The sequence below is a fragment of the Mustela nivalis genome (assembly GCF_964662115.1).
Source record: "Mustela nivalis genome assembly, chromosome: 16".
NCBI classification, from domain to species: Eukaryota; Metazoa; Chordata; class Mammalia; order Carnivora; family Mustelidae; genus Mustela; species Mustela nivalis.
The window spans coordinates 53,962,421-53,984,935 of record NC_139035.1 but is presented as its reverse complement, the minus strand read 5'-3'; the positions used below and the strand labels follow the sequence as shown (position 1 = coordinate 53,984,935).

At 36.5% G+C, this 22,515-nt stretch overlaps 1 protein-coding gene across 1 annotated transcript in view; it reads left to right on the top strand.

Annotated features, from left to right (window-relative positions):
* The window catches only part of USH2A (usherin), a gene marked incomplete at its 5' end in the record, with an annotated part of 618,561 nt that overhangs the window by 445,254 nt on the left and 150,792 nt on the right, over positions 1-22,515 (top strand). The window contains 2 exons of the mRNA XM_082703057.1: positions 6,728-6,949; positions 17,312-17,535. Coding sequence (XP_082559183.1) covers positions 6,728-6,949; positions 17,312-17,535 — 446 coding nt within the window. The remainder of the gene's footprint in view (positions 1-6,727; positions 6,950-17,311; positions 17,536-22,515) is intronic.

Genomic DNA, 22,515 nt, shown 5'->3' with positions numbered 1-22,515 from the left:
AGGGCAACCAGTTCGTAAAAGCTAAGAATCAAATGTCTAATGGACATTGAGATCCTATGAGCCCAGGAATCCTCATTGATTCTTGTTGATTCTAAGAGACCAAGCAATCCTTTATCTAAGCTGGCTTTCAGCATTTGACTAGGGAAGTCACAAATAGCTTCCAACCTTTAAAGAGAAAGAGACTTTCTATTTTGCATGACCTCACAGTTTCAAATCCAGACCCTAGGAAATGCGCTTTGTTCTGAAAATACGGATGCTTGGAAACTATGTCATTTCTGTGCTACCACTGTCAACAAATACAGAGAATCAATTTGTCAAGCTTTCACAGGAACATAAGGGAAGATCATCCACACATTGTGTAAGAGTGCAGTTTTAAAGCGGAAACCAAGTATCTTTAGTGTATTAGTTTCCTAGGGCTCCTGTAACAAATTACCAGAAACGTGGTGGCTTAAAACAAAACAATTTTATTACCTGACATTTCTCATGGTCAGAAGTTCCAAATGGGTCTCAATGGGCCAGAAACAGTGTATCAAGCCAGACTGCCTTAAAGAATCCTTTTCCACCTCGTAGAGGCTGCCCACACATTCCTTGACTAGGGGCCTCCTACCATCTTCCAGCCTTGCGTTAGTACTCAGTCCTTTCTCACATAGCATTATCAAGCTCAATTCCATCATGCTGCTTTAATCCCCTTTGGTCATTAACATAACATATTCGCAGATTCCAGAGATTAGTACATGGACATCTCTGGGAGGTCATATTCTGCTTATCACTCTAATGCTATGGTAAAATAATTATGAAAATTAAAGAGGCATTTCTGTAAACTCTTGGGGCATAATTATCCCAAGTGAATAAAAAAAGATACTGGGAGTGTGAGTGCAAGAGTATATGAAAAACTGCTACCCATAGATCTATGACTCTAAGCAACTGTCACAGGGACTAGAGAGAGGATGGTATTAGGTTGGGAACTATGGGAAGTGAGGAAGCACAATCTTGTTAATGGCCCTTAAATCTTGGACAAAGTAGTATACAAGTCATTTATTTTTTGGATGGAATGAATGAGATATTATAAGGATTACAATAGGGAATAAGAAGTCTTTTCTGGAGTTATGTGGGTACAATGGACCTGATTTTTTTCAACAACCACCATTTGTTTTTTAGTGAATTTTTAGCCAGTTTCAAGAAGGACAGAGATTTATAGAGACCTTTAAGGGTTTAACCTCTTCTATGGATCCCATATCTAAGCTCTCCTTGCCCCAGTGACTCTTGAAGACAGATTCAAGGTCTGAAATGTAGATCATGAAGTCATCAGGAATTAGATAGTTAGCCTGTGCCATCATCAAATTATAGGCTGGGGATTCTGGTGGGAGTTCAAGAAACAGGTTTGTGTATACAAATTTAGTCCTAGCATCCCATTAACAAAAAAAATTTCCTCCCATCAAATGCACCAAAGTGGAAAAAATACAAAGTTAGCAGAAAAGTATGTTGATTAAAGAGAAGACAAAGACAAAGGGAGAGTCTGGAATGTATTTGAAATGTCTACCTCTGAGACAGGTTATTCCTAGGAAGGAATGATAGAAACATAGTAGAATTTATAACAGTGTAACCCCAATATCAATTAGATATGAAAACTTCAGTTTCTACCACTGCGTGAAAAGTTCTCTTTTTTTGTGGTAAAGGCAGTTATGGATTGACCAGAGCAGCTGCTTTAACAGAAAGAGGTTCTTGTGCCAGCCAGTGTTTGTCTTTGTCCTTTTTTAATTCTTTCTAGCTAAAGTAGAGCAAATGTTCTTCCAGGGTCCCCTTTCCTTACAAAAATGACATTCGTCTTTGTGTAGACTAGACATGGATATGTCCTTGTTCATCCTTTATTTAGTTGCTTAATCTGAAATCTATTAATTTGATCCATTTTTTTTCTTTTTTGTGAGCCAAAGTATCTTCCAAGTGCTCATCAAGTTCTTCTAATTTAGAGAGAAGACATCGTCTACTCTCCTATCTTCTGATTTCCAAGGAATTATTGAAATCTTGACTTCTACTGAGAACAGAGTATTCCTTCTGGTAGCTAAGTGGTCTCTGAAACTAGGCATGGAATTATGTTTCCCCTGTGTATGGAACTGGACTTTTTTATTGTAGTAAAGTATACATAACAAAATTTATAATTTTCACCATTTTAGGTGCATATTTCAACAGCATTGAGTATATTCACATGGTTGTGCAATCACCACCACCACCATTTCCAGAACATTTTATCTTCCCAAACTGAAACTCTGTTTCCATTAAACATTAACTCCCTGTCGTCCCTAGCCCCTAGCCCCTGACAATGACCATTCTATTTTCGGACTCTATAAATTTGACTACTCTGTGTACTTCATATACACATACTATGTTTTCAGGGTTCATCTGTATTCTAAAATATGTGAGAATTTCTTTTGTCTTTCAGACTGAATAGCATTCCAAAGTATGGATATACCACGTTTTCTTTGTCCATTCATCTACTGATGAATATTTGGATTGTTTCCACCTTATGACTTTTGTGAACAATACTGCTATGAACATTGGTGTACAAATACCTGTTTGAGTCCTGCTTTGCTTATATTTTTTTTTTAACTTTATACTCAGAAGTGAAATTCCTGGATCATAAGAAAATTCTGTGTGAAATTTTTTGAGGAACTGCCTTAGTGTTTTTCACAGAAGCTATATTATATTATATTATATTCTCCACAACAACGTGCAATTTATTATATGCAAAAGACCCAACTTCTCTAATTCCTTGGAGACATATTATTTTCTGTTTCTTTATTTTATAATAGCTGTTCTTTCTGACTATAAAGTAGTATCTCATAGCGATTTTGATATGCATTTTCTTAATAATTAAAAATATTCAACATCTTTCCATATGATTAGTGGCCATCTGTACATCTTCTTTGGAGGAATATCTGTATGAGTCTTCTAGCCATTTTTTTAATGGGTTGTTTGTGGTTTTTGTTGCTGAGTCACAGGAATTTTTTGGAAATTTGGGGTGTTTGTCCCTTATCAGTTATATAACTTACAAATATTTTCTCCTATGGTTTGCCTTTTTATACAGTCAGTAATGTCTTTTGATGCATAACACTTTTAAATTTTGATGAGGTGCAATACATCTATTTTTCTTCTGTTGCCTTGTACTTTTGATGTCATAATCAATAAATTATTGCCAAGTCCAATGTCTTGAAGATCTCCCCTTATGTTTCTTCTAAGAATTTTGTAATTTTATCTTTACATTCAGGTCTTTGGTCCATGTTGAATTAATTTTTGTACATGATATAAGATAAGGATTCAACTTCATTCTTTTGCAAGTGAATATTTATTTTTCCAAGGACCATTTGCTGAAAAGATAGTCCTTTCATCATTGAATGGTCTTGACACCCTTGTTGAAAATTATTTGGTTATTTTTGTAGTTTCATTTCTAGGCTCTCTATTCTGTTCCATCAGTCTGTATGTCTGTGTTTGTACCAGGACCACACCATTTTGATTATTAATTGTATCTTTGTAGTATTGATTGTATCTTTATAGTAAGTTTTGAAATGAGGAAGTGTGAGACCTCCAACTTTGTTTTTTATTTTTTCAAAATTGTTTTGGCTATTTGGGGTTCTTGAGATTCCATTGCAACTTGGGGATAGATTTTCTATTTATGCAAAAAATATTGTTGGGATTTTGATAGAGATTGCATTGAATCTGTAGATCACTTTGGGTAGTATTGACATCTTAACAGTATCATCTTCTGATCCATGAACATGGGATGTCAAATTTATTTGTGTCTTTTTTAATTTATTTCATCAACCTTTTGTAGTTTTCAGTGTTCAAGTCTTCTACCTTCTTGGTTAAGCTTATTCTTAAGTATTTTTTAAACTATTATAAGTGGAATTACTTTTTTAAAAATAATTTCCTCTTCAGATTGTTCAGGTTTTGTGTATAGAAACACTAATTTTTATGTGTTGGTTTTGTATCCTGCAATTTTGTTGAATTCTTTTATTAGTCTTAACAGGTTTCTTGTGGAATCTTTAGGGTTTTCTACATATAAAATTGCATTGCTATAAACAGAGATAATTTTACTCCTTCCTTTTTGGTTGGGATGTTCCTAATTTCTTTTTCTTATCTAATTGCTCTGGCTATAAGTCCCAATATTATGTTGAATAGAAGTGGCAAAAGCTGACAGCCTTGTCTTCCTGATCTTAAGAGAAAAACTTTCACTGTTGATTATAATGTTAGCTGTGGGTTTTTCATATATGCTCTGTTTTGTGTTGTGGTAGTTTCCTTCTATACCTACTTTATTTAATGTTTTTATAATAGAATAGTGTTGAATTTTGTCAAATTTTTTTTTTCTATGTCATTTGAGGTAATCTTGTGTTTTTCTTTATTCATTCTGTTAATATGGTATATCACACTGACTTTCATGTACTGAACCATCTTTGCATTCTTTTCAGGAATAAATCCCACTTGGTTATGTTGGATAATCATTTAAATATGCTCTTTAGGGGGCACCTGGGTGGCTCAGTGGTTTGGGCTGCTGCCTTTGGCTCAGGTCATGATCTCAGGGTCCTGGGATCGAGCCCCGCATCGGGCTCCCTGCTCCGCAGGAAGCCTGCTTCCCTCTCTCTCTCTCTCTCTCTCTCTGCCTGCCTCTCTGCCTGCTTGTGATCTCTGTCTGTCAAATAAATAAATAAAATCTTTAAAAAAAAAAATATGCTCTTTAGGGGCACCTGGGTGGCTCAGCGGGTTAAAGCCTCTGCCTTCAGCTCAGGTCATGATCTCAGGGTCCTGGGATCGAGCCCCGCATCGGGCTCTCTGCTCAGTGGGGAGCCTGCTTCCTCCTCTCTCTCTGCCTGCCTCTCTGCCTACTTGTGATCTCTCTCTCTGTGTCAAATAAATAAATAAAATCTTTAATAAATTAATAAATTAATAAATAAATAAATAAATAAATAAATATGCTCTTTAATTCAGTTTGCCAGCATTTTGTTAGGATTTTTACATCAGTTTCATAAGAGATATTGGTCTGTAGTTTTTGCTTTGTTCTTTCTTAAATTATCTTGTCTGGTTTTGGCATCAGGGCAAAGCTGACCTCATAAATTTTGTTAGGATGTATTTATTCCTCTTCAGTTTCTTAGAAGAGTTTGAGAAGGATTAATATCAATTCTTTAAATGTTTGGTAAAATTCACCAGTGAAACCATCTGGTCTAGAGTTTTTCTTTGTTGGGAGGTTTCTAATAAGTGATTCAATCTTGTTAATAGTTATAGGTCTATTCCAAATTTCTATTTCTTCATGATTCAGTCTTTTAGGTTGTGCATTTCTAGTAATTTGTACATTTCATCTACTAGAATGGATTTTTGACCAATGAATATGGATAAGAAAGACTTCAAGGATACTTGCTAGGCATTCTTGTTCCTACTTTTTCATGTTCTTTACATATGTATCCATAGATAAATATTACCCCATATTTTTAATATCATTTTGGTAAGCAAGTCATCTTGTTTTTACTAACCAAGCTTTAGAATATTTCGACCTCAAACATAGATAAACTAATTGATAAAGATCAGGAAGTCCAGGACCATAAATTCTTAAGGGAATCCTAATTATTTTAGTGAATTTGAGTCTTCCTTTTATTAAGGTTTGGCATGTCATTAACTAGATTATGTAAATCTTATCTGGATCATGGTTTAGAGCTTTAAGACCTGCCAGAGGCTGGCCTATATACTTATAGACCTTATAAGATAAAATGAAGGAATATTGTCCAGGGAGAAAGGTATATTTTAAAGGGTGAAGTGAAGAGAGGAGGATCTGTTGAAGACACAAAAAAAAAGAAGAGTGAGGCAAGAGGGAAGAGAGAGTCAGGGTCCAAGGGTTCAGAAAGGAGGTCAACTGAGAGTTAGGTCATGAGCTAGAGAGGAGCAATACAGTTTTAATTTTAGATCCACCAAGTTGTTAGTAGTCCTTTCCAAGGTATCCTTAAAAGGTGAAAAAAAATTTTTTTTTTGTCCTTTGGAGTTGTTCTCTCTTTTAGAGCATCTTCCTACCCCCACAAATGCTGCCTATTGACATTTATAAAATTTAAACTTTGGTACCATGGCACTAGGCAAAAGACTATCTTATTCTTTTTTCAAGTTTCCTGGAATATCATGCAAAGGGAGCATGTGGGTGCAACTACATTAGTGAAATTCAGTGTCTGCCACAGCCCAGCAAAGTACTGATGTGCTGACTTGAATATAGTATTTTTATCTCCTCTCTTTTAATTGATCTTCACATTGAAAGTATTTTGTTTGCTTAAATGATTATAAATTGGTTAAAAAAACATAATCCAGGGAATCCAACTTTTAGGTTAATTTCTGAATCCACTCCACTTTCCAGAAAAATACATGACATAGATAGAAAAGTATTTGTGGACAAACTTTTTTGTAATGTTACTTAATCACATTACCAGACCTAATGTACACATTTCTTAGGGTGAGAGAGGAAATAGGCAGCATAGCGTTACTTCTAAGTTACCACCTGTGTATATGAGTAGATACATGTTTATACCTCTTTAATACAAAAATTTTTAAGTCGTATTGAAATTTTGCAACTCCAAAATGACAGCATTCTTTCTAATAGTTCCATCAACCAGTTGGCATCTGCAATACGACTGATAAAATTTCATTGTGAGTCAAAGCATATTTTTTTAACTATGCAATGATTGTTATTGTCCTAAATTGACAGGTGAAGTATGTTGTCCAGATGAACAGCACAATCGGGTTTCCACTGGCATCGGTGACTCCTGCTGTGGCAAAATGCCTTACTCCTCCTCAGGAAACCAGATTTGCTGTGCTGGGAGGCTTCATGATGGCTATGGCCAGCAGTGCTGTGGTGGACAGATTGTGAGCAAAGATTTAGAATGCTGTGGTGGAGAAGAAGAGGGCATGGCATATAGCCGCCTTCCAGGTAAGGAGCTCTTGTCTACCTTTCAGGGTGGAGAATCTGAGAAACAGGGAGGTTGAAAATCTTGCCCTAGATATAAAGCAAATAAGGAGTTAAAGCTCATGTTAATTATCTCGAATGCAAAATTTAAGTACATATTATATCACAAAAAAAATGTAAATTCACATTTTCTATGTTCATGTGATGCATTTAAGTAAAACAGATTGAAATGCTTTCCTCTTGAAAAGTGTCATATCCACTGTAAACAAAAACAAAACCACACATGAATGCATTGGTTCTGGATCAAGAGAATATTTCCTAGCAAACACAAACAATATGCAAAATTATTACTGATGACACTATGTCATTTATTTTGCTCTGTTATTCTTTTTTGGCTATCAATTTAACACTATTTTTAAAAAGTTTTTATTTATTTATTTATTTGACGGAGAGAGCATGAGCACAAGTGGGGGGAGCAGCAGGCAGAGGGAGAAGGAGAAACAGGCTCCTCATTGAGTGGGGAGCCGGATACAGGGCTAGATCCCAGAACCATGACCTGAGCTAAAGGCAGACGCTTAATAACTGAGCCACCCAGGGACCCTGTAAATTAACACTAATTGTAAGAATAATCGTTATCATTGATGGAATACTTACTATCAGCCAGGTACTATGCCCAATGTTTTATACATTATTACCTCAATTAGTCTCTTTTTTTCTATTAATCCTTATAACTATCTTACTAGATAGATACTATTATAGTTTATATTTTAAAAATGAGGAAACTGAAGCATAGAGATTAGACAGTGTCCAAGATCACATGGTAGTCAGATACAGATTTTGGGGTGCCTGAAAGTTATTCAATTTGGTACCTTTTTAAGGAAAGAAAATGAAATGATTAAGATAAGACAAAATATAAAAATAATATTTACTTAGAAGGAGACACTAAATTATAAAAATTACAAATCAAAGAAAGGAAATCTAGCAAATTCCACCAGTATAAAAATAGTTCTGTTTGGATTCTATAACTTCTGACATCCCTCTTTTCTCCTCCTGACACATTTAACTTACATCTTTGATGACTGCTTCATGGGACAATGGTTTTGTACCATTTAGCTCTAGAAAGACAACTCATTATTCCTGTCATGTGATTAATTAAAACATTTTTAATTATTTCAAGTTTTGGAAAGTGGCTTTAAGCTTCAATATTTATTATTGTAATTTTATGTAAATGTTTAGGATTATTGTCAAATTTGGAGAAATATCTACTAAGGATCTTTATAAGATTTACATTTTAAGTTTTCTTGTCTTAAGGTGATCTGCAGTGACTCATCTTAAATATTTGTTGAACTGATGATATCATTAACCAGTTTTTCATGGATATCTTTATTATATGATTGAATTTGAGTCGTACGTTATCATGATGTCACTATTTTATCTACACACCAGCAAAAGTATAAATTTTTCCAATATATTTATGAGTTGCCTATCTTCATAATTTGTAATAATTTATACTTCAATCCTAGATCTGTCATTTTCTTTTAATAGTTTACTACCTTTGTTATAATTTAAAATTTATTTTGTTATAATTCTCTTCTCAATGGCAGACTATTTCAAGTGACTCTGTTGTTCAGTTTTACAACTTTTGTTTCATAGTCCATTAATTTTTCTGTCTGATCTTTCTCTTTCTTTAAAGCATCCCTTTACATTTATCCAACTTAGGAGTCTGTAATTTCTCACATTCCTTATTTTCCCAAATTGCAGTTAAAATGACCTATTCAAACCTTAATGACATTTTATAGAAGTGACAGAAGTCATATAAACATAGCTACTGAACCTGGACTTAGTATTTCCCCAAATCAACTTCCTCTTAGTTTGATTTCAAAAATATACATAATCACTCTCCTATTTTAATCAATACAAGGATACCTAAGACAGAATGCAAGATTAAGGGGAAAGAAAGAGGCCACAATAAATTGTAGTTAAACATTATACATTTGCTAATTTTATAAAAATATGTAACTGTGCCTACCTTGAAGGGGGCTCATGTAAGCAAAGCTTGAAATTCAAGCTTCATCAGCTTCAGGGTAAATCTGCTTGTGTAAACTGCAAATTTTGGAGCTCCAGCCCTTCTCTGGGCATTATTTCAGGACATCATTGTATCTTGATGCAGATGAACTATGAATTTCCTGTTGTTTTTCTATAATTTCTTCTTTTTAAACAAAACTATCAAAGTGTTACCCATAGTATCAGTAATAGTTATTTATTGTACTGTTATTGTTAAATACCGTATTTTTATACACCTTCTCTTCTATGTAAAGTTCTGATGAAAATTGCTAAGAAGAACACTTCGAAAACAAGACTAATCAATCAAAACAATTTTAAAAGTTACCAGTCCTAGGATTGAATCCTAGATCCAGGATTCAATCCTGAATCTTGTGCATTAACAATACTAGACTCTCAGTATTTTCATAACCCTTAAGTACATAAGAAATGCTTAATTATATTATTCACAACTAAATTTTAGTATTCCCAGTATGGGAAAGATTTTTCTCCTCTTTTGAGCTGGAAAATACCTGATTTCTAGTTTTTCATTTTATCTTTGGACAACCATCAAGTGTGTTTCTAAGGCATTTATTATTCTATAAAGTTATAAATCACCCATCTGGATCCACACTATATCCACCTATGCATTCTTTTTTTTTAACTTAATCTTATTTTTTCAGTGTTCCAAGATTCATTGTTTATATACCACACCCAGTGCTCCATGCAATACATGCCCTCCTTAATACCCACCACCAGGCTCCCCCATCTATGCGTTCTTTTTTAATCCAACCCAGAAGGACATATTTAGAGGAAGATATTAATATACATACTGTCAAACTATTTGATAGTCCCATGTGATTTATTGATCTGCATCAATTGCCCAGAAAATCGTGATGATCGATAGTTGCCCTATATAGACAGAATTAGGTTTCAATTAGGACACTTTCATTGACCCTCCCCCTCCAATTTAATGATTTCCTCCAATACATGGAACAGGCTCCTGGATCTTCAGTGTAAGGCAGCAAGAGAGTTGACTTTGCCAGGTAAAACCAAGAAACAAAACCAAAAAGTAATTTGCCGAGGTCTTTTAAAATGAATGATGCATTGAATCATATGATACACAAGAGTTCAGTGGAGACACATAGTCCTTCCAAAAAATTTCCTCATGGGGGCACCTGGGTGGCTCAGTGGGTTAAAGCCTATGCCTTTGGCTCAGGTCATGATCCCAGGGTCCTGGGATCAAGCCCTGCATCAGGCTCTCTGCTTGGCAGGGAGCCTGCTTCCCATCCTCTCTCTCAGCCTGCCTCTCTGCCTACTTATATTCTCTGTCAAATAGATACGATCTTAAAAAAAAAAAAAAAAAAAAAAAGTCCCCGTGAATTGTAGCTTTAAGAAGTTAGTGTTCTAAAGATAACTGAAGTCCAGTCAAGGAATCCAGTCTGGTCACGTGTCTCCTAGACACTGCTTACTGGCTAAAATACGTACACAAGAGTCAGGAGACGATACAACGACAGCAAAAAGTAAACAACATTCTGTGTTCACTATTTGCGAAGCAGTGCTTTATGTACCTTGTATACATCCGCACATTTATAACACAGTTAAACTTTGCATCAACCCTATGGTGTAAGTACTAGTCTCTCCAATTTCGAGATGAGGAAATGGAGGCATTTCTCACAAAAGTGAGAAACCATCCCCAGATCACATAAGTAGCAAGTGGCTGCCTTACTTCCGGTAACATTAATTGCTATTATAAATGAAACCCCCAAATTAGTAAAGACTCAAATACAACAGGGGTTTACTTTTTCTTACATAATAGCACTGAGATATGAGCCAAACTGTAGGCAACTCTCTTTCCTAGTTATGAGCTACCTGTTGAACTGCCAAATTCCGTGGGCACCTGGGAGTTATACCTGTTTCTGCAGCCAGAAGGGGAAAAGAGCATGGAATAACATGTGTCTGAGTTCTTTTTTTATTTGCCAGGTCTAGGAATAGCAAATATTTTAATTAACATTTCACTGAACTAGAACTCAGCTATATGTCGACACCTAAATGCAAGGGAAGCTGAGAGATTTGCCTGTGAATTCTTGCCACTGTGGCTAAGAAAGGGCTCTAACTCCGTCCAAATGGTGACAGAGTCCATGCTCTTAATGTCTTTGATCACTCTGATAGTTGGAGCAGCATCGATACTCTCCCACGCAAGCCATAGCAATGTACGTCAGGTCTAGTACGCAGGACCAATATAATAAACTATCAGGTTGCAAACATTTTCAGGAAGACTGGGGAAAAAAAGAGGCATTATAAACTCTCCCTTTGACAACATACCTAATGTATGCCAAAATTAGAAGATAGGGTACGACATATGAGTGCTAAGCCCTGAAACAGTGACTTTTAAAGAATGATCTGGGACTTCTAAGGGTCAGACCCTTGGCAGAGAGATGTTTGCAGGTGGTCTGTGAGATCAAAATGGCTTTCATAATAATGCTAACCTATTATATGCCTTTTTCAAACTCATTCTCTCATGAGTATACAGTAGAGTTTTTCAGAGGTTACATGGCATGTGATATTGCAACAATTGAATGCAGAAGCAGGTATGGGAAGTTAATTCCTTCTGGTAAGCCAGACATTAGAGAGGTTTTGCAAAAATGCAAAACAATGTCATTCTTCTCATTCAGTCTTCTCAGTTTGGAAAATGTATTTATTTTTCATAAATATTTTATTTATTATTATTTAAATGAACTAATGAATACATATTTCAAAAACTTTTGTTTTAGACTCTAACCCAGTATTTATCAATAGATATAACCAACATAAACAAAAGCTATTTGGAGTCCTCGATTATTTGTAAAAGTGTAAAGGGGTCCTCGACCAAACTTTGTAAATCACTGCTTTAAGGCGTGGTTATTAGATATACTAGAAAATCGTGGCACTTAATTAGTTACCCTGTGCTATAATGAACCAGTTGAGTATCTCCTCTTTTAGATGAGTAGTTAAAAGTACATCCCTTAAAGACAGAACAATGGATGCCAGGTTTGGGGGATGCAAAAGCATTGCCCCTTCCATATCATAATGAGTCAGAATTTTAACATAACAACAAAAATGTCTCATTTTAACATCTGTTCATCTGTTGCCTTTTTTTAGTCAATTGCCATATTCCTTCCTTTGATAAAAATGTATTGTGTAGTGACTATGCTCAATACACTATTCTTGGTGCTTGCGATTGTAAAAATCGCTGACTCCATTTTTATCCTTAAGGATTTATAATCTAATCAAGGAAGAAAGACCCTTTAAGGTTAAACACAGTCCATCAGAGAGGGATGAGCACAAGTATATTCTTAAGACTGAGAGATCACTGCAATCAGGGTGATAGAAAAAGCTAAGCCATTAGATTGGAACCTCAAATAATGAGTAAGATTTTGAGATGTGTAGATGGAAGAAGGACATTTCAGCCAAAGGGCATAGCTTGAGCCAAAGTGTGAAATTGGCAATCTGTGAAGCATGTCCAAGTAATAGTGAGCAGTTGGGTTTGTTGGAGGGATACACTGTGTGCAAGGAAATAGAGGGAGATAGGTCTGAGTAGGCAAAAGGATCTGAACGTTTTACTGAGTAACCAAGGGAGGGTCAATGTGATGATAAGAACTGGGACTTCAGGCAACAAATTATTTTGGTGGCAAATGAATGTGAAGAAGAAGGAAAGATAAGTCAGAACACTATTGCCAAAAAATAAAACGTACCTGGTTTAAGAGATGAAGTAGAGGTAACTCTCCATTCGGACAATGGCTCCTAATATTTCAGGGGCTATCCACTCCTTAAGAATCTTTGAAAAGTCACAAAGCCTCACTGCCACTACTACGCAGAAGTTTGCTTGCAATTTCATATATCCCTGAAGCCCATCCTTGGGCCCCAACTTCAGAATCACTTCTTACTGACTTCACTGTGATTTTCCATGCTTGTCAAGTATTTCTGAAGCAAATTGCAACATTACACAGCTCCAGTGAATCAAGATTCACTCTTGAGTTTCTCACGACATTCTGCAATTCTGCCAAGGCTGGTAATCGTGGTGGACATAAGGAATGATACTTTTTAAAAGGAAAAGACCCTCTTTTTATTCTCTTGACCTTCCTGCAGGTTTCAGTGAAAATAGACACATTCCACCTGTCTTTTTCCTCTCACTGCTGCCGCTCCCTCCTGTCGCCCCTAATGACTGTGACCTCAGTGACCTTCCAGAATATCCATATGGTCCTTTTTCTCCTCAACCTAGCAACACCATACCTGCTACAGGGTTTGGATCTCATAATATTGTTCCTAAGCCTGGCCTCTCTCACTGTCTGGCATTGTGCGCCTGCCATAAGATGGGGCTGGCTCGTAAAACATCTCTTTATGTACTTTATTACTTAAACTCTTTTATTTGCCTGCAGGAGCCCTTTAACAAAATCACATTGAATTGACTTTCTCACACCAAATCAAATCTCCCTGGTCCCAGTTCAGTTGTCTTTGTCAATATGTATTTTATAAATGGAGTGAATTAACAGATGCTGTTGGAACAGAAGTGCTGGGGTAGCGTTTATGTTTTTACTGCTCTCTCTGGGCAGATGAGTTGTGTAGGAGTGTTATACAGGTATCTCGGGATAAAAGTCACGCTTGTCATTGCGGTGGATATGTATTCTTAACCATTTTCTTTGGGTGTATTTTAAACCTCTTTATTACTCTTTTTATTCTTAGCGTTTGCTTGTATGGTTTTGTCATTGATGCCACTAATCTTGGGTTGGACTTAACTGTATCTTTTAGCATAAAGAGATGAACATTAAAGTCTCCCTACCATTCAAAGAGACCAGGATTTTTTGTTACCCATGAGAAACCCATCAAGCCATACCTTTGGAACGTATTGCCTGATTTCTATTATAAAGGTTGTCCATGCAGCCTCGGTTAGGAAAATCTAGGTTGGAACTGCTTTGTAATAGAATACTGAGTTTCCATTTCCTGGAGTCGGACTTCTGCAGAACGACTGACTACCACTATTTGGTATAGAAGACGGGATCTGGAAACTTTGCAAAGAGGGAAATATAGCACAAAAATCCATCATGAAAGAGCTGTACTAAAGAATATTTTCCAGAAAGATTTCCATGTGACATAAGAATTTTTGAAAGGTGTAATGTAGAAAAAAAAACCACATCTCAACAATTTGGGGAGCATGTTTGTTCTACCCTTTCTTTGTCAGTTTTGCAGTGGTAGCCGTGGGGCCACCTACTGGTGGAGACAAGCATGCATCTCTTTTCTTTCATGTTCTGCCACCAATTTTATAAGTTTGTCCTAAGAATGACTAATCACAAAACTTTTTTTCAGTCTTATAGGCCTAAAATATAATCCCTTGGCTTAAAATGTCGCCATGATCAGTCCCAGAGTTGCATGTTAATTTGTCATGTTCTAGACTGTATTCTTTCCTACTTTACTGTTTTTATCTCAAAAGCATGATTCATAATTCTTGGCCTTTTTTCTTTTTTCTAGAAAAATGGAATGCCTGTTTTACAGAATTAACAATTTAGAAATTCATCAGGAATATATGTTTATAAATGCTTTCCTTGTCAGCCCTGGCCATTAAATGAGTGTTAGTAACATATTGAAACTATTCATGGTATTGTGAGTAAAAGATTCTTTCCTTCACTGTTTTCTCAGTTGTATCCAATAAAATGGAAGCTATCTGTTGGATATATGTTCTGTTCGGAAGATAAAATACATTGCAGTTTGATATCAAAAATAAATATCTAGTAGCTTTATATGTACTGTACCACTTTGGTAACATCTGTCCAAAAAGCATCTCCACCTTTGTACAAATTTAAAGAATAGCCTCTGGAAAAATAGATCGATCTATGATCTGTTTTGTTTTTATTTTGGCATATTTAAAATTGTGTATTCTACGTGTCAGAGTTCAAAAGTCAAGTGCTACATGTGATAAATTAGGCAGGGGTCAAAAGTTATTGCAATGCAGTTTCAGAAGATTGTCTGTCTCTGAATTTGCAGCTCATTCATGCTGAAGTGATGCACTATGGGAATTAGTACCAAACTCTGCTCTGCAACATCTGCTCTCCCTAAGTGAGTTAGTGCACGTCAGACATCTTTATGTCAGAATATTGCAGTGATGGATGCAGTCTTCAGAAAATGCTGCATAAAAATCTGGTGTGCCGTTCTGGCCATTAAGTGAAATTACTATTTAAATTAATGGCACTGTCACAGTTTATCTGTGCAAAGAATGAACGCTGATTAGGGTATTAAGTAATTAGCAATTTATCACACTGGAACAAGGTTGATAATAATTAAAGAAGTAATGGTTTACCAAAGAAACTAGAAAGGGAGTCACTTCTTGTTATGAGAGTGGAATCTTGGCTGAAAATTTTAATTCAGTGAAACAAAGATGAAGCTCTTTGTGAAAGAAAGCAGCCTTTTTTTTTCCTAGTGTAAAAACAGTTCATTATCAAAATTTTAGTTGACCTGTCAAAAGTCCCTCAGAGCGATCAGATGACTGATTAGGAGTTTTGAATTAGGTCAATGTCTGCATTTTTATTTTATACTTAAAGCATGGTGAAACCATCAAGTAACTTGGGAGTAGAAGGGGAGAATGTATTCTGCTCCCTAAAGGGCCAGTTTTCAGTTTTCAGATTGCTCTTTAAAATGGAAACATGAATTATTTTAAGAAAACTGCTGGAGAAAAAAATGACGGTAAAAAGCCCAAGGTTGTATTTAAATGTCTGATCAGAAGGCAACAGGAAAAAAAAAAATGTCCAAACAATACAAAACTTGAAGCTCTAGATTTGTGTAAAATGTCAGTTTTACCATTTTATCATAATCAGAACTCAGATTACAATGATAGCTCTGCTGTGTGTATTTATGTGAAAAAAATCTTTCCTGGAAATGTTTTAAACAATGAAATTTATTAATAAAGTACCAAAGAAAACAGTTTACTTTTAAACCAATTACTTTGAACATTTACCACACTTAGATGGTATGCAGAAACTGAGTTATGATCGATATACATCATCTTAAAATATTGGGAGATATTTTTTTAGAGTGGAAAGATCAGTGAGAGAGTTCTTTGGAGTCATGTGTGGCCAAACATCTTTCTTAAGGTATGGACCCAGCAGTGTCTACTTTCGATAATTTTTTTAAATAAAAAGCACTTAAAACTCGCTGGTCTATTATTAGGAGTGTCTTTCATAATGTAGGTGTTTATACAGGACCAGAACAAACAATTCAGGACCCCAGGGCGCTTTGAAGTTGAGGTTCTTTATGTTATCAGTCAGGACTAATAATAAATAAACAAAATTCTAATTAAAATAAATCATTCATCACACTGTGCTGCTTTATCACCGGATATAAATTCTGATATAATAGCACTGTGACATAGGGTGTAGGCACCTTAATTTCTGGCTTAATCTGACTCTAGAGTATTGTTTATCTATTCAGCTTGTATGTCTAAATTTCTGTTGTATCTCTTCTATGGCAAGATCTAAATGATGTGAACACAGGCAGTTAAACTGAAGTTGGTGCAAGAAAGGAGGTTCGTTCATGTGAAAGGCACACATGTCTTTCCTCAACAAGTGGGGCGATCAATGTTTCCCCTTACAGGGTCTTTCTGTCCCTGCTTTACAGGGTCTTTCTGTCCCTGCCTCCAACCTCTCATCCATGTCCAGGGATGGGTCTAGAACACAGTGCTGCTCAAAAAACAGTGGACGACTTGTTCACCTGATCGCTGAGCAGGCTCAGATGGTTTTGAAGAAACCTATCTCTTGAAGAAAGAATGGTTACCATTGCTGCTGGATTCACAAGAAGCCAATACCGTGCACTCTCGACAAAGCCAGGCAAAAACTTGTACGACTCCTACCACAGCATCTCCAATGACAGGATGGTCCTACCTCTCTCTCTCCTGTTCAGGCTCTCATCCCAGAATGCCTCGGTGACCTTTTCTCCCTTGCAGATTTCTAGAGCTTTCCTCTGATCCCCTGGACTTTATCCCTTTTCCTGCAAGATGATATTATCATCCCAAAGTGGGCAGGTGATTCTCGTGATGGAAATCAGGGCTTTTTTTTTTACGAAGCTTAGGAGAAGTCTGGCCCTGCTGAATGGTTTTGGAACCCTTCCTCCTGAGTGTTCTTTACCTAATTAGTGTCTAGTGCTCTTGGTAGAAGGACCCTCACTGCACATTTAAATCACCTTGGTAAGGAAATGCTACCTTAGGTATTGTACCATTTCAGCAACTGCCTGAGTCTGACATTTTTATACCAAACTTTATAGCAGTCTTCGTTTTCTTCCTTTTTTTATTTCATATTCATATATAACATTTTATTGTTGCAGGGATGTTCTGTTGTGGGCAGGATTATGTGAATATGTCAGATACCATATGCTGCTCAGCTTCCAGTGGAGAGTCTAAAGCACATGTTAAAAAGAATGACCCAGTGCCAGTAAAATGCTGTGAGACTGAACTTATTCCAAAGAGCCAGAAATGCTGTAATGGGGTTGGATATAATCCTTTGAAATATGTTTGCTCTGACAAGATTTCAACTGGAATGATGATGAAGGTAATTGATAGAAAACCTCTCAGAGGTGCTGATTTGACAATGGAAAGAGAAATACATTGTTCATAACTATTTTTCTAAAATAGGAATATAAAAACTCCTGTGTGCATTATTCATTTTCACATTACATCCATATTAATACCAAATGAGTTCGCTGTGATTGATGTTATTGCAATGAATTCTAAAGGAATTAATAATGATTAGCTGTTCTCAGGAAGCTTTACCCAGCACTCCAGATCAGTGCAGGACCGAAAGTCTGTGCCGAAAAGGCCAGCACTTGTCAGCGGGGACCTCTGCGTCATGCCATTTTATGTCCATGGGTGCTGGAGGTGAAAACGGAGAGAGCCTGCCTTCTCCCCTCTGCGCCTCTAACCATAATCCAATAGTTTCCTTTGATAGAGACTTTAAGATCCAGAAAATTCACTCGTGCTAATATCCTATTCCTTGAGACAGCGGAAGATCAGCAAATGCCTGTCAACCATGAAAGTGAACAGGCCTCTGAGTGTACCATTTGTTTGGATGTTGAGATGCTTCACGGACTGACATGTCATGTTTTGTTAGCATTAAACTTGACCCAGGGCTCCAGAAACCTACCAGTTTAAGGAACGGATTGTGGACTTAAAAAAAACCACACCCTACTCTGTTCTGTAGCAATCCACTATTAGGAGATGGTTGTAAAAGGGTGTTTGGGTCATAGACCATGGAAGCGCTCTTGCCAACCGACACAGCTTTATAGTCATTGTGTAGACACCATACACGTGGGATATAAAGTAACTCTCGATATTGTTAGGGTCCCAGCAAGCAATTTGCAATAATTAAGACAATTCATAAAGTTGTTAAAGAGAGTAAGTACTTTATGAAGTGAATAATCATACAAAATACCCTTCAAAAATAGTTTTTCATCTACAAATTTTTTTTAGCAATTGGTCTGACCTATACACAATTTTAAAATAGCCTATTCCAGAGATGCCTGGGTAGCTCAGTCAGTTAAGTGTCTGCCTTCAGCTCAGGTCATGATCTCTGGGTCCTGGGATTGAGTCCCGCATCGGGCTCCTTGTTCTGGGGGGAGTCTGCTTCTCCCTCTGCCTCTGCCTACTGTGCGCCCTGCATGTTCTCTCTCTCTCTCTCTGGCAAATAAATAAAATCTTAAAAAAATAAACAGCCAATTTTATGAAGTCTATCCAACACTATGCACCCACAAGTTGTTTTGTTTCAGAAGTTTGGACTAAGAAATTTTTCTGAAATACAGAGTCTTAAAAAGCTGGTGATGTTGCAAGGACATGACTTTTTTTTTTTTAAGATTTTGTTTATTTATTTGAGAGAGAGAACAGAGAGTGAAAGCAGTGGGGGCAGGGAGGGGGAGAAGGAGAGGTAGAAGCAGACTGCGTGCTGAGCATGGAACATGATGGGGGGCTCCATCGCAGGACCCCAAGATCATGACCTGAGCTTAAAGGCAGATGCTTAACTGACTGAGCCACTGAGGTGCTTTGCAAGGACATGCCTTTAAAATGACCAGATAAGAAGCATCTATGTAGAAAACTCTAAAAGGGGCACTCATATTTGAAAAATGAAGATTGAAAACCTGTTAGTCTTAAAAATGACACCACTGCTCACAACTGTTTTCTTCATTTCTGCTCACTCATATTTGTTTCTTAGGCATCTCATTTTGGCTCCAGGAAGATGTAGCTTCTGTGATGCAAGGACAAGGTTCAGGCTATACCCATGATCTTTTAAATTGACTTAACTTGGCTTTAAGAAAGCCAATTAACAGTCATATCAAATATTCATATTTAAATTATTATTATTAGGACAATATTTCTGAATGCCAAATCAAGCAGTAGGTAAAGTTCAAGCTATGGATTGCATTTTGTTTCCTGAAGACCTCTTTCCTGGAGACTTCTATCTCCTACTCCAATAAGGACTAGACCGCAGTGGGATTTCTCCCCCTGCAAGTCTTCTCTGTGGGTTTGGGAATCCCTTTTACTTCTCTCCCTGGGTTGGTATCCCTGTGTTCTCAATCCAAGGGTCCCCTTTTTTGCCTTATTGCCTTCTTTTGGAGAAATATCATTTGGGATATAGGTGCGTAAAAGTTAAAATTTTTGAGATCTTGACATTTGAAATGATCATTTTTCGAGCCTCCTACTGAATTGATAGCTTGGCTAGGTAAACAATGCAAGGTTAAAAATTATTTACACTGAGGATTTTGACATCATGTCTGCATTTTTAAACTTTCATTGCTCTTCTGATTCCTGTTTCTTCCTAGATATCCATGTTGTTTTCCCTATGAAAGATTCTCTTTATTCTGTTTTTCTAACATTTCATTAAAAATTTAAAAAAAATAAAATTTCATGACAGTATGTCTCTTTGGGGGTGATATTATTATTATTTTTCATAAAGCTGTACTTCTGTGGATTTTTTCAGTGTGAAATCTCATGACCTTTAGTTCTGGGGAATGTTATTTTATTATTTCTTTGATTATTTGCTCTCTTCTTAATCTCTGTTTTTACTGATTAGTTTGGTGTTAGACTTTCCATCTTTTCTTTATATTTCTTAACTGTTGATTAGTTAACTCTTCATCTTTTTCAACACAATCAGATTTTGCCTTAGCTTCATCTTCCAACCTTTGTATTAATTGATTTTATTTAGCTCTCATATTATTTATTTTCTATTTTTTAGGTTCTTTTTTTTTTTAATTTTAGTTTTTCAGGGTTCTTTTGTTTCTGCTGGCTGTTATTTGTTCTTAGCATCCCACTGTTGTTCCATTCCATTTTTTTATCATTCTGGAAATACTAACCCCATTGTTTATTGTTTCCTGGCTGTGGTTTATTTGCATTTTTCCTTGAATTGTCTCATTTGTTTGATACTATTTTAGTTTTCTTCTTTGCCTTATTTTGTTTCTGCTCCCTTCAGTTCTTTTCTCTATGTTTTTAAATCTGTTCTTTCCTTTAGCCGCTGAGTGAGAGTTCTTTGAGCAGATGCATCCATTAGTGGGGAGCGGACAGTAGCCTAATCATGTGGCAGGATGGTTTTGTGTCAGGGAGTTACGTTACCAAGAACCCTTAGAAGATCTGCTTTATTAACTATCCTTAATAATGCATCCTAGATCAGGATAAGACGTATGCTTAGCTGACAGCATACAGGAAATCAGTAGGAAAGGGCACTGGGATTCTCGCTGTGCAATATGCAGACTTGTATTTGGATTTTCCCACTCTGGCTGGTTTGTATCTTCCAGTTGACTCGCTCTTTTCCTTTTAATTTCACCAAATCTTCTCTAAGCTCTATCTCATTGGTAACCCTTTACCAAAATGCAGCTAGGAACAACATAAACCTATTGCTAATGTTCTTGGTTACAACCTCCTCCCTTAGGGCTATGAGCTCGGTAGCACTGGCTTACTTTGGCAGTTATCCCAGGTCATGAAATCAAGTATTTAGCCACAGCATAACAGAGTTCCCCAACTTTCCAAACCCCAGTATGTATTTCTTTGCCACTGCCCACCTAAAAGTTAAGCCAATGCCATGAGATTTAGGACTTTAATGTTTTTGTTAAGACAATATCCAACTTCAAAGTTCTAATATCTGCTTTAGCCAGGACATGCTAGACAATGCCAAAATAAAAACAAGTGCACTCACATGTGAAATGGGTCAATAGAATAAAATTTTTAAAATATTTTTTTCACATTGCAATCCAGTGTGAGCTAGGCAGCTCTCCTCCAACGAATGTGTCAGGGGCCCAATCCCTTCCATCCTGTGGGGCTTCACACATGACCCTCAGACTGCAATGGGAAAGAGGAGAGAGTGGATGATTACACATGTTTGAGTCTCACCTACAAGCAAAAATACATGCTTCCTCTAGAGTAAGCACATTTCTAGTCATGTGCCTTTTCCTACTCAGCTGGACTTGCAAATCTACTATCCCTGGGGAGAAAAAACAAAATAGACATTACTGGGCACATGGTATTGTCTCTGCCACATTCATCCAGTTCCTAGCTTCCAAAAATGTTTGGGCTGTCCTGTGGTTATTAGTTCCCTTCCTGTTTCCTTGGACTTTGTCTATTCTCTTACGGTCATCTAGTTGGGCTTCACGAGAAGATTAAGCTAAGTGCAGATGTTCGATTAACTATATTCAAATAGAAATCCTACTCTAGCTTTCTGAAGCAGATTTATTTTGACAGCTTTGGGGTTGGGAGAATAATTTTACGTATACAAGGTAAGAGAGTTTGAATGTAGATCAATTTTAAAAAGCAAAAAATTATTTTCAATACATTCTGCCATCTAGGGTGCCTGGTTGTCTTGGTTGGTTGAACATCCAACTCTTGGTTTCGGTTCAAGTCATGATGTTAAGATCGTGAGATGGAGCCCCAGGCCAGGCTCCCTGCTCAGTACAGTCTGCCTGAGATACCTCTCCTCCCCGCCCACACCTGCTTCTTCCCCTGCTCATGCTCTCTCTCTAAAATTAATTAATTAATTAATTAAGCCACCTATGGAAAGGAAAGATGAAGGAAAGTTTTGCATTACAAAATTGTTGTCTTATTTATATCTCCTATAATCTGGGATGATGAAATATTTCATTTTCTGACATTAGAACACATTTGTACTTACCAATAGCTATGAAAAGTCCAGAGATTCATCAGAGGAAAGGTTTACAAATGTAAATAATAATAACTATAATGAGAGTTCATGAAATATATAGATTTTTTAAAACTTAGACAAGGAGAACTTCTTAGAAGTCCAACTTGTCCTACAGCACAAAAGTGCAGGTTCTCAAATATCTCATTATTTTCTCTAAAGCTCCATTAGAAAAGTGTCAAAGTAACAATAGTAAAATAATTACTCCTGCTCTTCTTTATACTTAAATTATATTTATAATCAGGGTGCCTGGGTGGCTCAGTGGGATAAATTATATTTACTAGCATCTTATATAGTTATATCTAAGTGTAAGGTATTTACAGGTGTTATCTCGTTTGATGCACATAACAAACCTGC